The following is a 14,913-nucleotide window of genomic DNA, read 5'->3' as shown; positions in this document are numbered from 1 at the left end:
CACAATGCAAAGGTGCTACGCCACTTAGATTATGTCCCAGTGTCCTGTTAAAAATAAGCTCTTCAGCCCAAGGACATCACTCTTTATTACATTCTTGATGCCACCACACAAGTTTATGAAGCTGTGAAGGAGTTTATTATGGCTGTTTCTAATTCCTCCAGCTCTTTAAATCTCTCATGATGAATCGGTTTGCTGGAGAGAGCAAGAATTTAACATACAAGACGTTCTTGGACTGACAGGGTTAAACTGCATACATAAAATACCAAACTTCAGACCAGCACTAAAACTGAGGAAGCATGACTGAATAATATCTCCTTAATCACATTTCCTCTTATCCACTCTGAAGGAGGGGGAGGAGGATCATGACAACATAGGTTATACTTTAGGTCATATTCCAAGTGACTCTGGAGATTTCGTAACACCTCTTCATTGGCGATTTATTCTGCACATTACAATTTAAAATCCTCTTGTATGTTGCTGATGCCAATTAAAACAATATTATTATACAAGAGAATGTTCAGGTGTAATATATAAGGAAGAGGAGCTACGATGCCTCCTGTGCCACCGACAGTAAAATGCGACCCTGAATCCTACTAATCTACCGTTCTTGGGTTCAAAAAATCTGCTTTAAAAGCCCTTCAATCAAAAGACGTATTTTGAGTGTAATTTTTGCAATACCCATATGATATTACTCATATCAGGAGAGTGTTCCACAAGAGAAGGGTTGAATGAGACTTATGTTTAACCAATGCAGTTCCATCTCTCTCTCTTGCACGAATAAAATCTCCTGGAGACAGCATAGACTAGTGAATAATACGTCATCTGAGTGAAAGAGTAAACTAAATAATAATGAAAACAAGGGTAATGGCCAAGCTACTAGAAAATTGCATGAACAAAACTGGCACCCTCATATGAATCCACAGGATCAATACTAAAAATAATAAAAACTTGGTTTTACACAGGAAATAAGTACAAGTTCGACATATTTTAAAAATGGAATAATACAATTAAAATCTTACCAAAAAAAAAAAAAAAAAAAGGACAATTGTTGCATAACTAAAACAGAAAGCCAAAATCAATCTTACACCATCATCAACCTAACCTCTTCTTCCCACCTAAGTGTGGGGTGAGGCAAGGTCCAGAAAGCAAGGGTGGGAAAAAGAAAACGAAATACGAAAGAATGAAAACTTGTACAACAAACGAGAAAACGTAGGCTACAACTCCAACGTACCTCGATATCTGGGATCCTGTGCACGTAGCCTGGCATACTGTTCAGCGGTCATGCACGTGCACTGGGGTTCCCGGGTTCGACTGGGGGAGGCTGGGGTGGACACTGGCTTCCTGCGGTTCTTGCTGCGTCCCCCTGTCCCTCCCCCCTTCACCGGTTCCAGCTTGAGCGAGTACGAGGACGTGGACTTCCGGGAGAACTTGAAGGAGGGTGACTGTAAGAGATGGTGAGAAGTTAGTGTTGTGAAGATTATTATTATTATTATTATTATTATTATTATTACTGTGATTTTACCAATATGATGAACGTGGTCATTGTTATTTCTGTGTTATGTATTTCTGTAACCATGATGATGATGATGATGATGATGATGATGATGATGATGATGATGATGATGATGATGCCCTTGTGAGATAGTAATATACCGCTAGAAAAAGAATTTTAAAAATCTCATTGTAAAGGGGATAAAAAAATATAAAAATAATCACCTGGCACTGACATCACCACCAACATCCTAACCTTTCTCCTATCATCATCATCATCATCATCATCATTCATACCTTTTTCCTGTCATCATCATCATCATCATCATCATCATCATCATCATTCATACCTTTTTCCTGTCATCATCATCATCATCATCATCATCATTCATACCTTTTTCCTGTCATCATCATCATTCATACCTTTTTCCTGTCATCATCACCATCATCATCATCATCATTCTTATCATCATCATCATTCATACCTTTTTCCTGTCATCATCATCACCATCATCATCATCATCATTCTTATCATCATCATCATTCATACCTTTTTCCTGTCATCATCATCACCATCATCATCATCATCATTCTTATCATCATCATCATTCATACCTTTTTCCTGTCATCATCATCATCATTCTTATCATCATCATCATTCATACCTTTCTCCTGTCATCATCATCATCATCATCATCATCATTCTTATCATCATCATCTTTCTTACCTTTTCCTATCACCACCAACATCATCATCACAACCCCCCCCTACCTATTTCGCAACTAAGTAAAAAAAAAAAAAAGCAATATACTAGATAATGAGTAAAATTTATATACCGACAGTCATCAATAATCTTTGCACCAGTATAATCATCACCATCATCACCATCATCATCATCATCACCTTGTTTCCCCACCTATGGACTAAAAAAAAAAAAAATAACTGTACATTCATCATGACCATCATCATCACCACCACCATCATCATCACCACCACACCATCACCACCACCACCACACCACCACCACCATCACCACCATCCTACCATTTTTCCCAACTAAGGACATAACTCCAGAACAATCCACTGGCCCATGACTACCCAGTAAAATACCAGCAGTTACCAACAAACCCTTCCATGAGCTGACGCCAAAATATATGGAACGCATCAATACAAAGCCACTGACACAGGCAATACGTTTAAATGTCACTGATATGCTCCATGTGGATTAAAATGTGTGTGTGTGTGTGTGTGTGTGTGTGTGTGTGTGTGTGTGTGTGTGTGTGTGTGTGTGTGTGTGTGTGTGTGTGTGAGAGAGAGAGAGAGAGAGAGAGAGAATCCTGACACTCCCAACCAGCTTGAATATATCCTTGTAATTTATATTCATACATCACTAAAGTTTTGGCAATTTCCATAAAGTGTAAAAGAACTATTGACAGCAACTGTACCCCCGGCGAGCTATATTTTTCAGCTCATCCTCTGTCTCTATCGCTGCCCAAGGACCTCTTGCTGGTAGATGGGATGTTTTCTAGACCACACAGAGCTACAGGTCCACATTCTCCCTAGCACCTCTTCCTTACCGATTTATTCTTGGGTACGGGTGGTTAATATCAAGTTGAGTGTTATTTATGCTGAGTATGGTGGTATTGGAATGATTTAAACGTCACAGAAGAGGAAAGGAGGGAGTAATGAGCACAATAAATCGCTTAAGAAGAGGTGTTAGGGAGCTTCCTTCACCGATGAGAATACGGATCCTAGTGTCATGGCGGACTGTTCCTCATATGGTATAAAACACAGGACATTCTCTCTCTCTCTCTCTCTCTCTCTCTCTCTCTCTCTCTCTCTCAGTAGTAACAGTAGTGGACAAAAGTTCTCTTACGATTCCACAGTCGAACTCACACCTAGGTTATGTCTGTCACTTCCCTCCCTCCATCATATCAAAGAGTATCACCAAGGGACAGAGAAACATACCAACCCGCTCTCAGCATTGAAATATTAGCCACCAGAAGAAAGCATGACGAAGAAATTAAATACTAGCCAAACTTTTGTCCCCAACTGTACGAGAAAGAGTACAGCAAAGCATTCACATATATTAACTGTAAATAATTATACACCACATTATAATTATACATCTTATTCTCCTCATCTACGTTTGCTGAAAATGTTCGAAGTGTTATTACAGATGATATGCCGGTACATTAATAATTTTTTCCTATAGTCGGTGTGTTTTCAATGGACGGAACTGGACAACTCCCACAATCCCAACACTAAGTCGTGGTTGCATCAAATTCAATGAGCCTTGCTTAAGACGCAAGAATGAGTCTCCTTGGTTACTAGTGAAATCGACCCTCCAATCTCACAACACTCGGCCACCAACTGAGCCGAAAGGGGTTAAGGATTCGTCATGTTAAGAATAAGAACGACAATGTAAATAAATTAATAAAAATAAAAATAAAATAAAACTACTTAGTGTTGTGGAATGAAAATACACATGAAATCCCTATACATCTATCCAACCATCCTTTATTATCTATCAGAGCAAAACCCATCATAGTGGAGTGCGTTGTGGTGCGGGGTGTGTTGCAACGAGTGATATCCTGTAGATAAGATCCTTTTATCTACCCGTCCAGCCTTTCTCTGTGCTTGTATGCCTATGTTGTGAAGCGAAAACCATCCAAGTGTGGTGTGCTGTGGTGAGCGCTGTGATGTGATGAGTGAGATAGTGTGTTGTGGTGACCGGTGTTGTGCTGCGTGATGATGTGATGAGTGGGAGAGTGTGTTGTGGTGAGCGGTGTGTTGTGTAATACTGAGATAAGTCAAATAACAAGCGAGATATTTATTTGCCAAGACCATCAAAGCGTAGTGTGATATGGTGAACAGCGTGTTGTGTTGGGTAAGGCTGTGATGAGCGAGACTGTGTTGTAATGAGCAGTGTTGCGTAATGCTCTGATCAGTGATATAACACAAATGAGGTCCGGGGCCTATAAATATCCACCCAACCTTTCCATCAAAGTGAAACGTGTGTTTTGAAATCCTACCCTCACCCCATCCACCCCTACCTGCTCTCATCAAAACACCAATTTTAACATATATACTGCAGCCTAATCTTCCCCCCCCTTCCCCTCCCCCTCTTCCTCCCCTACTACTGATCTCCCCCTACCTTCCTCCACCACTTCCCCCCACACCCCTCCCCTCCCCTACTGCTGATCTTCCCTCCCCTCCACCTACTACCCCATTGCCCTTACCTCCTCCAAACCTATATGATCTCGTCATAACACTTAGTTTTTTCCTTCCCACTTCCCCCTCCACTTGACTCCCCCACAAGACTGAGGTGGTGTGTGTGTGTGTGTGTGTGTGTGTGTGTGTGTGTGTGTGTGTGTGTGTGTGTGTGTGTGTGTGTGTGTGTGTGTGTGTGTGTGTGTGTGTGTACCACCTATGACGCACGCACATTACCCCATATTTTGAGCAGCCCCCATGTTATTTTAGTTCCCAGTGTAAAGGGGATCCGCCGCTGTGTGATGATGAGTGATAACATTCAGGCCCGGACAGGAAGGGAAGGCAGGGACAGACAGGGTTGGGTGAGGCAGGAAAAGGAGGGTTAGGAAGGGCAGGTAAGGTAAGGCAGGAAAGGGATTTAATCCCCGAGCTAGGCAACCATGGTCGTATAGCCCATCTAGGTTACAGGAGCGGGCTACCACTCCCGGCAACAGTGAAACGTCAGAGGCTCGAACTCGCAGTCTCGCGATTACGAGTCGGGCGCTCTGCCTCTGAGCCACCGCGCCCCCGGTAAGGCAGGAAGAGGAGGGTTAGGACGGGCAGGTAGGGTGAGGCAGGAAGAGGAGGGTTAGGAAGGGCAGTAAGGATGAGGCAGGAAGAGGAGGGTTAGGAAGAGCAGGCAGAGATAAGTGGGGCAGAGTGAGGCACGGAAAGGAGGGTTAGGAAGGACAGAGGCAGGCAGAGGAGGGAAGAGTGGGGCAGGGGAGGACAGAACTAGGTACGACAGGGAGGCAGGGCAGATGAGGCAGGCTGTGGTAGATGATGGTAATGAAGACAAGAGAAGGCTTAGGCAGCATCATATAGGACGACAGGGAAGGCAACAACGAATGAGAGGAGTAGGTTAATAAAAGTTAAAGACGTCTAGGTTAGCAGGGGAAGATAAAGTCTGTTGGTAAAATGAGGCTAAGACCTGAGAAGTTAGGCTGAAGATGGTATCAATGGGAGGCAGACAGTGGACGGGGGGATAGGCAGAGGCGAATAGATAAGGCAAGGCTGGCAAAATGGAAAAGAGAGGAGGGGGAGGTAAACCAAGGAAAAGAGGGATGAAGCAGAGGCAAGGTAGTACGTGAAGGGTTACTAGAACGATGTTATCAATGGGAGGCAGACAGTGGACGGGGGGATAGGCAGAGGCGAATAGATAAGGCAAGGCTGGCAAAATGGAAAAGAGAGGAGGGGGAGGTAAACCAAGGAAAACAGGGATGAAGCAGAGGCAAGGTGGTACGTGAAGGGTTACTAGAACAATGTTAATAAAAGGAGGGTAAGGTAGGCAAACACAGTTATATAAAGTGAGGAACATGGAGAAAGAGGGGTAGGGAGGAGGGGGTTGGAAGGGAGGTGGAGTAGGTAGGGAGGTTGGGATAGGTAGGGAGGAGAGGGTAGGCGGGGAGGAGGGAGGCAAGCAGGGAATGGCGAAGCAGGAGTGGGAATAAGAGGATGAGCAAAGCAAGCGAGGATGTCGAGAGGCAAGGGAATGAAGCTGATGTAGAAGGATGGAGGTGAAGAAGGGCAGGGTGAGGCAGGGCAGGGTGAGGCAGGGCAAGGTGAGGCAGGACTTGTGTGAAACAGGAAGGACAGAGTGGTGTAATGCTGGGTGGGAAGAGAAGGGAGGGAGCAGGGCAGGATTAAATAAAAACAGAGGAAAAAAAATTGCGGGAGGGAAGCGGGCTGGAAGACAGGGTGAATTGAAACAAGGTGAGACAGGACAGGGTAAAGAAGAATGGAAGTGGAGAGAAAGACAGGGTGAGGTGGGGAAGGCATGACAGAGCAAGATAAGGAAGCTGGAGGAGGGAAGTGAAGGACGGAGTGTGGCAGGTGAGGGTAAGACAAAGCAACAGAAACCAAGACATGGGAAGGAGGTGAAGTAAGTAGGCGAGCAAGGCAAGGCAAGATGACGCAAGACAAACCGAGGCACAATAGCGTCGGACAGGAGAGGAAATGTGACCCAAGAAGCGACAAGGAAAGAAGAGGCTCTGAAAAGTGACGCAGGGCACGGTAAGACAGGGAACGGTGAGGCAAAGCAAAGTGAGGCAGAGGAAGGTGAAGAATGAGAAGGTGAGAAAAGGAATGGTGAGACAAGGTAGGGTGAGGCAGGGAAAGGTGAAGCAAGGAAAAGATAAGGTATGCCAGGGAGCGGCAGGGAAAGATTAGGCAAAGAAAGGTGAGGCAGGGAAAGATAAGGCCAGGCATGGTGAGCCAGTGAAAGAAGAGGCCGCGCAAGGTGAGGCAGTGAAATGTAAAGCAGGGCAGGGTGAGAGGGAAAGGTGAGGCAGGGAAAAGGTGCGACAGCGCAAGGTGAGGTAGATAAAAGTGAGGCAAGGAAAGGTGAAGCAGGTAAAGGTAAGGCAGGGCAGGGAAAGGTAAGCAGGAAAATGTGAGGCAGGGTGAGGCAGAGGAGGAGGGATGAGAGATGCAGGGATAAATAATTCAGGCAGTAAGGGTAAACACAGCTAATGAACCTTTCCACTCTACCTTCTACCTCCGGACAGCACCCCCGACGCTACTTCTCCCTGACACCACCTCTGACACTATCCCCACCGGCACTACTTCCTCTGACACCATCTTGACACTGGCTACTTCTGACACAACCTCACCAGTACCCCAAGACCCCAACACAGTGCCCTCTCACACCAACACAGAGGCCACCAGCAATTTCTACCTGTCTCCGTCTATCAGGTGTATATACTGCATCTTTTTAACATCTCACTGGTTTACAAATTTTAGCCAGCAGTATCTAATAATTCGCCTCAGTAAACCAATGTCCACGATTCAAGAACAATGAATAAACAGTCTTGCACTATATAAAAAAAAAAAATGGTTAGCTGTATTATCATTGCGCATGTCTCAGTGCTTTTGTCTCTACACGCAGGCGTTGAGAAAAGAATGTGCGGTCTGCTGCATCTTCCCGAGTGTAGAAACGGTTGAGCATCCTTCCCTAGACAGTGCAGAAGGGATGAAAATATAAGACATAAAACGGAATGGGTGGAAATGGAAATAATGTGACAAACAGAGAAGGAACTGGAATGGAAAGAATCAGAGGTTAAATGAATATCACTCAGAATGAAAAAAGAAATGCAGAGGTGAAAATATACACGAAGGACTGTGAATGGATTTTAATGAAAGGAAGGTAAAAAAAAAAAATAACTGCGAATATGAATGGAATGTAAGATGAAAAATGCAGCTGGAATGGAAAGCAAGGTCATAAAACTACAATTTTTTTGGATCAGGACTGAATCTACGTAAAGAAACATACAGGATAGGAATGGAAAAGAGGGACAGGGCAGGAGTTTGGGGGGAGATTACACTGAAATGAAAGAGAAAACTGAACTGGACGATAAATTACTGATGTGAAATGGAAGAAAGAAAGGCAAAAAATGGAAGGGATGGGGAGGAGAAGGAATGAAAAGATAATGGAAGCGAATGCAATGGGAGGGTAAGAGAGATGACAGAATTTCGTGGTAGTGTGTGGCAAGAACTCAGAATTATTTACATGAAAAGTGGAAAAAGAGACGAAAACAATGAGAGAACTTTAAAAGGGAAGAAGAGTATGGTACATGAAAAAAAAAAAAAAAAAAAAAAAAAAAAAAAAAAGGATACCGTGGAAAGAATGCAGAAGAAAATAATTCACAAAAAATTAAAACCTAAAAAAATCAGAAATTAATAATATAAACAACAACTACAACAACTATAATAATAATAATAATAAGGTGGAAAGAGTTCAGAAGAAAGTAATCATACGACAACATCAAAACCACCTGAAAAAAGCAACACCAATGGACTAATAATAATAATAATAATAAAATAATAATAATAATAATGACAATATGTAATAATAATAATAATAATAATAATAATAATAATCCCACACAACTCACCACCATGTCGTCTAGGAAGGGGCCAGGGGAGGGGGTCCGCGAGGGGGGCCGCGACCCCTGGCGGGACTTGGGGAACCAGAAGAGGGGGTTCATCCTGGTTCTCCTCTCGCCGCCCCCTCCTCCTCCTTCTCCTCTCACAAATCGTCTATCAAAGCGTCTGCCTGGTTCTCTCATCCAACCGCTCTTTTCTTACTCTTTTTCTAGCTCTTTTTTATTACTCTTTTATGTCTTTTTTTCAAGCTCTTGCTTCTCTCTTTCTAACTCTTTTCTCACTTTCTTTTTTCTCTTTCTAGCTCTTCCTCTGTTTTTCTAGATCTTTTCCCTCTGTCTGGCTCTTTTTGCTCTTTCTAGCTTTTTTTTTTTCTCTTTCTACCTCTTTTTTCTCTCTTTCTAGCTCTTTTCGCTCTCTTTCTAGCTCTTTTTTCTCTTTCTAGCTCTTTTCTCTCTTTCTAGCTCTTTATTCTCTCTCTAGCTCTTTTCTCTCTCTTTCTAGCTCTTTTTTCCTGATTACTCTCTTATATCTTTGTCTGACTATCTTTTCCTAGCTCTTTTCTCATAACTTTTTGTCCTTATCTAACTTTTCCTCACTTGTTATTGCTCTTTTTTTTGTTTTTTTCCGGCACTTTATCTTCTTTCTCTTTAATATCCTTTTATCTCTCTCTTTTTCTATTTCCTTTTATTAGTCTTCTCTGTCTTTCTTAATTCCTTTTGTCCTTCGAAATCGCTTTTTCTGTCAATTTTTCTATATATTTTTCTCAATATTCTTTCCTGTCTCTTTTCTCTCCCTATTTCTCTTTCTCTCTTGCCTCTTCTATCACTCCTCTGTCCTCTTCTCTCTCTGTCTTTCTTCTTTATTTTACGTCTCTCTATTCTTTCTCTTTTTCTGCCTGCGTTTTATGCTCTTTCAGTCTTATCTTCCCTGCCTCTTTCGTCCTTTACTCTTTTCTGTCTTTCTTATTACTTATTCTAATTTTAACTCTCTCTCTCTCTCTCTCTCTCTCTCTCTCTCTCTCTCTCCCCTCACCACCTTTCCAAATGACCCCTCGTCACCAACAACCAGGTCACCTTTCCACTCAATTAATCACTTCTCTCTTCACTAAGACCATTTAGGCGCTAATTCTTCCCTGTTAAGCAACGGGAAAGATTTTTTTTTAAACAGATGATGAACAAGGGAGAGAAAAACAATAAAAAAAAAAAACCATACACCCATTTCGAAAATATACTGAGATTTTTTTTTCATTTTTTATTTCATTCAGACTGACATCAGAAATTTTGGTCAAGTTAAAATTCCTATTATACCTTTTTTTTTTTTTTTACCTGAGGGCACTAGACTGCTCCCACACCTTGATTACTAAAGAGGTGGTTGCGTGAAAGTCGATGAGCCATAGCTGTGTGGTAGGGCTGAGTCTCCTTGGTTACTATTCAAATCAACCCTCCAGTCCGGCTACACATGGCCGTCGACAGAGATCAGAGGGGTTTACAGATCTTTGTCAAATGAATATAAACAGACCATACTCTTCGAAATCCATAATACCATAATTTTATTTTTATTTTTTTCAACGAAGGAAAATCACGAGCTTTAAAAATCACAATACCATTTTTTTTTTGACCCCTAAAAATTTGAGTAGTCCAAAATGCTTCAAAAATTATGACAACAAACGATTTTTTGTTCAGCTGAGAGAAATCCAATGGCTAAAGACTTCAGAATTCACATGACCAGAAGACTTTGCTCAACGGAGGGAAATATAGTGCAGAAATTTGTGATCTTTCTCGTGTGTGTGTGTGTGTGTGTGTGTGTGTGTGTGTGTGTGTGTGTGTGTGTGTGTGTGTGTGTGTGTGTGTGTGTGTGTGAGAGAGAGAGAGAGAGAGACCCTTCAACCTCCGTCTTAACCACAACATAAGGGTCCGTATTCTCGTCGGCTGAGGAAGCTCCCTAACACCTCTTCCTAAGCGATTTATTCTGTTTATTACACCTTAGTATCCTCTTCTGTGCTACATAAATCCTTCCACATCGCCATACTCTGCATAGACATACAAAAGGAAATCAACCATCCATGTCAAAAAATAAATCGATAATGAAGAGGTGTTTGGGAGCCTTAAAAATAATCTAAAAAAAAAGCTCACCTGTAAATGCCCTAAAAATAATCTCAAAAAAGCTCACCTGTAAAAGTCTTAAAAAATAATCTAAGAAAGCTCACCTGTAAAAGCCTTAAAAATAATCTAAAAAAGCTCACCTGTATGTCTTAAAAATAATCTCAAAAAAGCTCACCTGAAAAAGCCTTAAAAATAATCTCAAAAAAGCTCACCTATAAAAGCCTTAAAAATAATCTAAAAAAGCTCACCTGTATGTCTTAAAAATAATCTCAAAAAAGCTCACCTGAAAAAGCCTTAAAAATAATCTCAAAAAAGCTCACCTGTACAATCCATAAAAATAATCTCTACATTAATAAATACAATAAAACGCTGCCAGGGTCATATACCGCCGGAAATAATCTCTAGTAACTCTTGTTTTGGTTTACACACTCCTAGAAATATTAGTTATGAATTATCGAGTGATTATGTTCAGCCCAAAGGTGTAGCAGCCAAAGGGTTAATCATCTTCTTCATTATCATCATCATCATTATCATCGACTTTTTTTTTTGCCTTAATATCACAACCAAGCCAATTTTTTTATTCGTGTAGGGCCTATATGGCAAACATTGGCAAATATTTCGTCATTTTCACAGTTAATCACCATCATCATCATCATCATCATCATCATCATCATCACTTTTTCGCCTAACACTCACAAACGCGTCAACATATTTGCTTCACGTGTCCAGCAATGAAATGCCAATATATCTTCTCATTTTCACGGTTCATTACCCTTTTCTGCTTTATTCCTCACCTCACCAATTTCTTACATTAGGATCTGTCGTAGTGATGGGAGTAGGAACAAATACTTTCACTACGATGACTTTACGACTGAAAATCCACATCAACCCTCTGACTACGACAACGAATCTCTGTTTTATTACTATTTCCATAATTTTATTCATTTTATTCTTCTACTTATATATATATATATATATATATATATATATATATATATATATATATATATATATATATTAAATTGTGTCTGTCAGAGTTATGAATTTAGGAACATGTCTTTTTATTTCCACCTTCCTTCATTTCGAGTACTGTATTTATTTTCCTTTTCAACTCTATCTCACGGAAGATATCTCGCAAAGGAGTTACAATCATCTTACAAGGTACTTAGACTTTACGATTTATTTAAGCCATCGATTGACCTCTTTCGATTACTTAAAGGATGTATGGGAGCAAAAATAATACAGAAAAAAGAGCAGCGTACTACCTTCAAAAATAAAGTGGTAAGGACGATGTGTAAGGGAAATCACTAGACCTACAAGACAGACATGATTCAATAGCTCTCTCTCTCTCTCTCTCTCTCTCTCTCTCTCTCTCTCTCTCTCAAGACGCATTAATTCAGGAGGAGGATGGACACAAACATCACACCTCCTTGTAACCCTCTCCCCCGCCATCACGCTGCCCCGTCTCCAACTCACACCAACTTCATGCACATACCTCCCCATCCCATCCTTCCACCTCACCCACGGTCTCCCTCTCCTTCCCTGCACCTCACTCACTTACACTCTCACTCTCCTAGTACATCTCTCAAAGACCAGACGAACTGACAGTAATTAAACGAAATCACGGACGAGCTGAGAATATTAAAGAAAGCACATACGAACTGAGAATAACGAAAAAGCACGGACGCGTTGAGAATATGGAAAACGCATGAACGAATTAGAATATAAACAAACGAGCGCGGACAAGTTGAGAATACCAAGGGAAAACACGGACGAGCTGAGGATTCTAAAGAGGTAAGCATTACGGCGAGGTGACGGAACTGGCGAGATGGCGGGATTGCCGATGTGACGGAACTGCCGAGGTGATGGAACTGGCGATGTGACGGAACTGGCGAGATGGCGGGACTGGCGATGTGACGGAACTGGCGACATGGCGGGTGTGCCAGTGTGACGGAGGTGACGGAGTTGGCGAAGTGACGGAACTGACGAAGTGGCGGCAGTGGCGATGTGACGGAACTGGCAAGCTGACGGAACTAATTAGATGACGAAAATGATGAACAGACGAAATTAACAAGAAACGAAATTTTAAAATGGTGACGAAGTGACAAAAACTCACGATATAACTTTCTTCCTAGTTTAATTAGCTTAGTTTCAGGACTACTGTAATTTGCACTCCTCACTTCAGTTACAGGAGTCCAGGGTAGTAACTGAACAATGTCAAAGACTAGGGAACACACTATCTTTCCTTTTATACAATACTATAGTTTGTTCGCCTTTGTTTTGGAGGAGATATTCGTCCTTTTGCAGTCTGTTTATTTCAATGGCAGAATAAAGACAATAATACGGTTCTTCACCCTTTCTAGCACCATATTCAAGTGTTAGCCTCTTATCACAACCTAGCATTTTAGACTACGAGATGGCAATGTTAGGCCAAGGTAAGGTGAACGACGTATAGCTGTCACAAGGTCAAAAAAAATCATCTTGCTACGAGGTGATGGAAACTGACATGAAAAAAAAAAAAAAATCCGATGGTAACAAAATGAATGAGGTGAAAAAAAATTAATGAAGTGAACACAGGTGAAAGACTCAGACTGGCCTAGAGTGAGTCTGGGGTGGACAGGTGAAGTGAGGCCGGACCAGGCAAATAAAAGCACTCCCACGCCGCATTGAAGGGGACGATGGACTGGGAGGCTCACATAAAGGTCACCGGTGGGTCAGGGGTCATGGACGGAAGGACACACACACACACACACACACACACCACTCGACCATCCGATGATAGAGGTTTGACGCTGGATACAAAGGAAGGGTGAGGTGTGGAATTCCTCTTATTTAACTCTCTGACTTAACCTGTACATTTTTATCTTCCATTACGAGCACAGAATTGAGACTGTGTGCTTTTAGGAGACTCATGCAGTCTGTCTATCCCCGCCTACTTAAAGCGAGCTGCACGGTAATATATGTTTTGTTTATTATAACTGCATTGCAACTCCATTTTACTGCCTCTGTTTCTTCCACTCCATCCTTCTCGTTTCATCTTTGCTGATCGTTACCCCATTCTCTCTCTCTCTCTCTCTCTCTCTCTCTCTCTCTCCCTTTCCATCTTCCTTGCCGCTTCCCTCATCCCCTCTCCCGGCCTTCTGCTGTGCTATCCTCTCTCGTACATTCATTTTTTAAGTATTAACTGGGTTCGTAATGTCTGTGTGATCTATGTATCTCACTTTCATAACCTATCCCTCTATCTCCCACTCTTCCTTGTCCCCTCCCACTACCACTGCCGCCCCCCTTTCCCTCTCCCATTACCCTTCCCTCTCCCCTCCTTCTCCCACGCCCAATGCTACCCCTTCTCCTCTCCCTCTCACAATTCCACTCCCTTTTCCATTTCCCCTCCCTCTCCCACTTCCTCTCCCTCTCTTGTCATGCACTAATGCCTTGTCTCCCTTTTCCCTCATTCTCTCTCTCTCTCTCTCTTACTTCCACACTTACAATGCTCTTCCCTCACCATCCCGCTCTCACTCACGCCCTCTCCCACCCGCTCACATACTTCCCCCCCCCTCTCTCTCTCTCTCTCTCTCTCTCTCTCTCTCTCTCTCTCTCTCTCCACTTGAAGCCAACGAGGAGGAGAAGGAAGAAGACGAAAACGATAAGAAGTGCTTATGGTTGAATGGCGAAATGAAGAGGAAAGAAGAGGAGGGGAAGGAGGTGGGGTGAGGAAGGGGAGAGGAAGAGAAGGTAGAAGGGGTAATATATGGAAGGGAAAACAACGAAGAGAAGAAGGGAGACGGGAAGGAGGAAGAAGAGGAGGAGAAGGAAGGGAAAATACAGGTAAGGGAGGAGAAGAAAGAAGCAAGGAATGGAGAAGTAAGGAAGAGAGGATAAGGTAAGAGGCAAGAAAGGAAACGAGGAAGGGAAGAGGGAGAGAATATATGTAAAGAGGAAACAGAGTGGAAAAAGGATGGAACGAAGAGGGAAAGAAGATGGAAAAGATGAAAGGGATAAAGAGAAGAGAGCGAGGAAGAGAAGATAATGCTAAAGAAACGATTAAAAGGAAGGATAATGAGGAAGACAGGAGAGAGAGAGAGAGAGAGAGAGAGAGAGAGATGAAAAAGGATAGGGGAAGAGAAGAGGGGGAGGAAGAGAGAAGATAACAGATAAGGATGACAAAGGAAATGAAGACAAGTAA

At 42.3% G+C, this 14,913-nt stretch overlaps 1 protein-coding gene across 2 annotated transcripts in view; it reads right to left on the bottom strand.

Annotated features, from left to right (window-relative positions):
- Positions 1-14,913, bottom strand: part of sif (guanine nucleotide exchange factor still life) — a 945,217-nt gene that overhangs the window by 500,110 nt on the left and 430,194 nt on the right. For both annotated transcript variants that reach the window (XM_080278922.1, XM_080278921.1), the window contains exon 6: positions 1,232-1,442. In XM_080278922.1, coding sequence (XP_080135048.1) covers positions 1,232-1,442 — 211 coding nt within the window. The remainder of the gene's footprint in view (positions 1-1,231; positions 1,443-14,913) is intronic.

The sequence above is a fragment of the Coenobita brevimanus genome, chromosome 76, assembly GCF_032717465.1.
Source record: "Coenobita brevimanus isolate Jiangsu-jjx chromosome 76, ASM3271746v2, whole genome shotgun sequence".
Taxonomy (NCBI): domain Eukaryota; kingdom Metazoa; phylum Arthropoda; class Malacostraca; order Decapoda; family Coenobitidae; genus Coenobita; species Coenobita brevimanus.
This window is presented reverse-complemented; position numbering and strand designations above follow the sequence as displayed.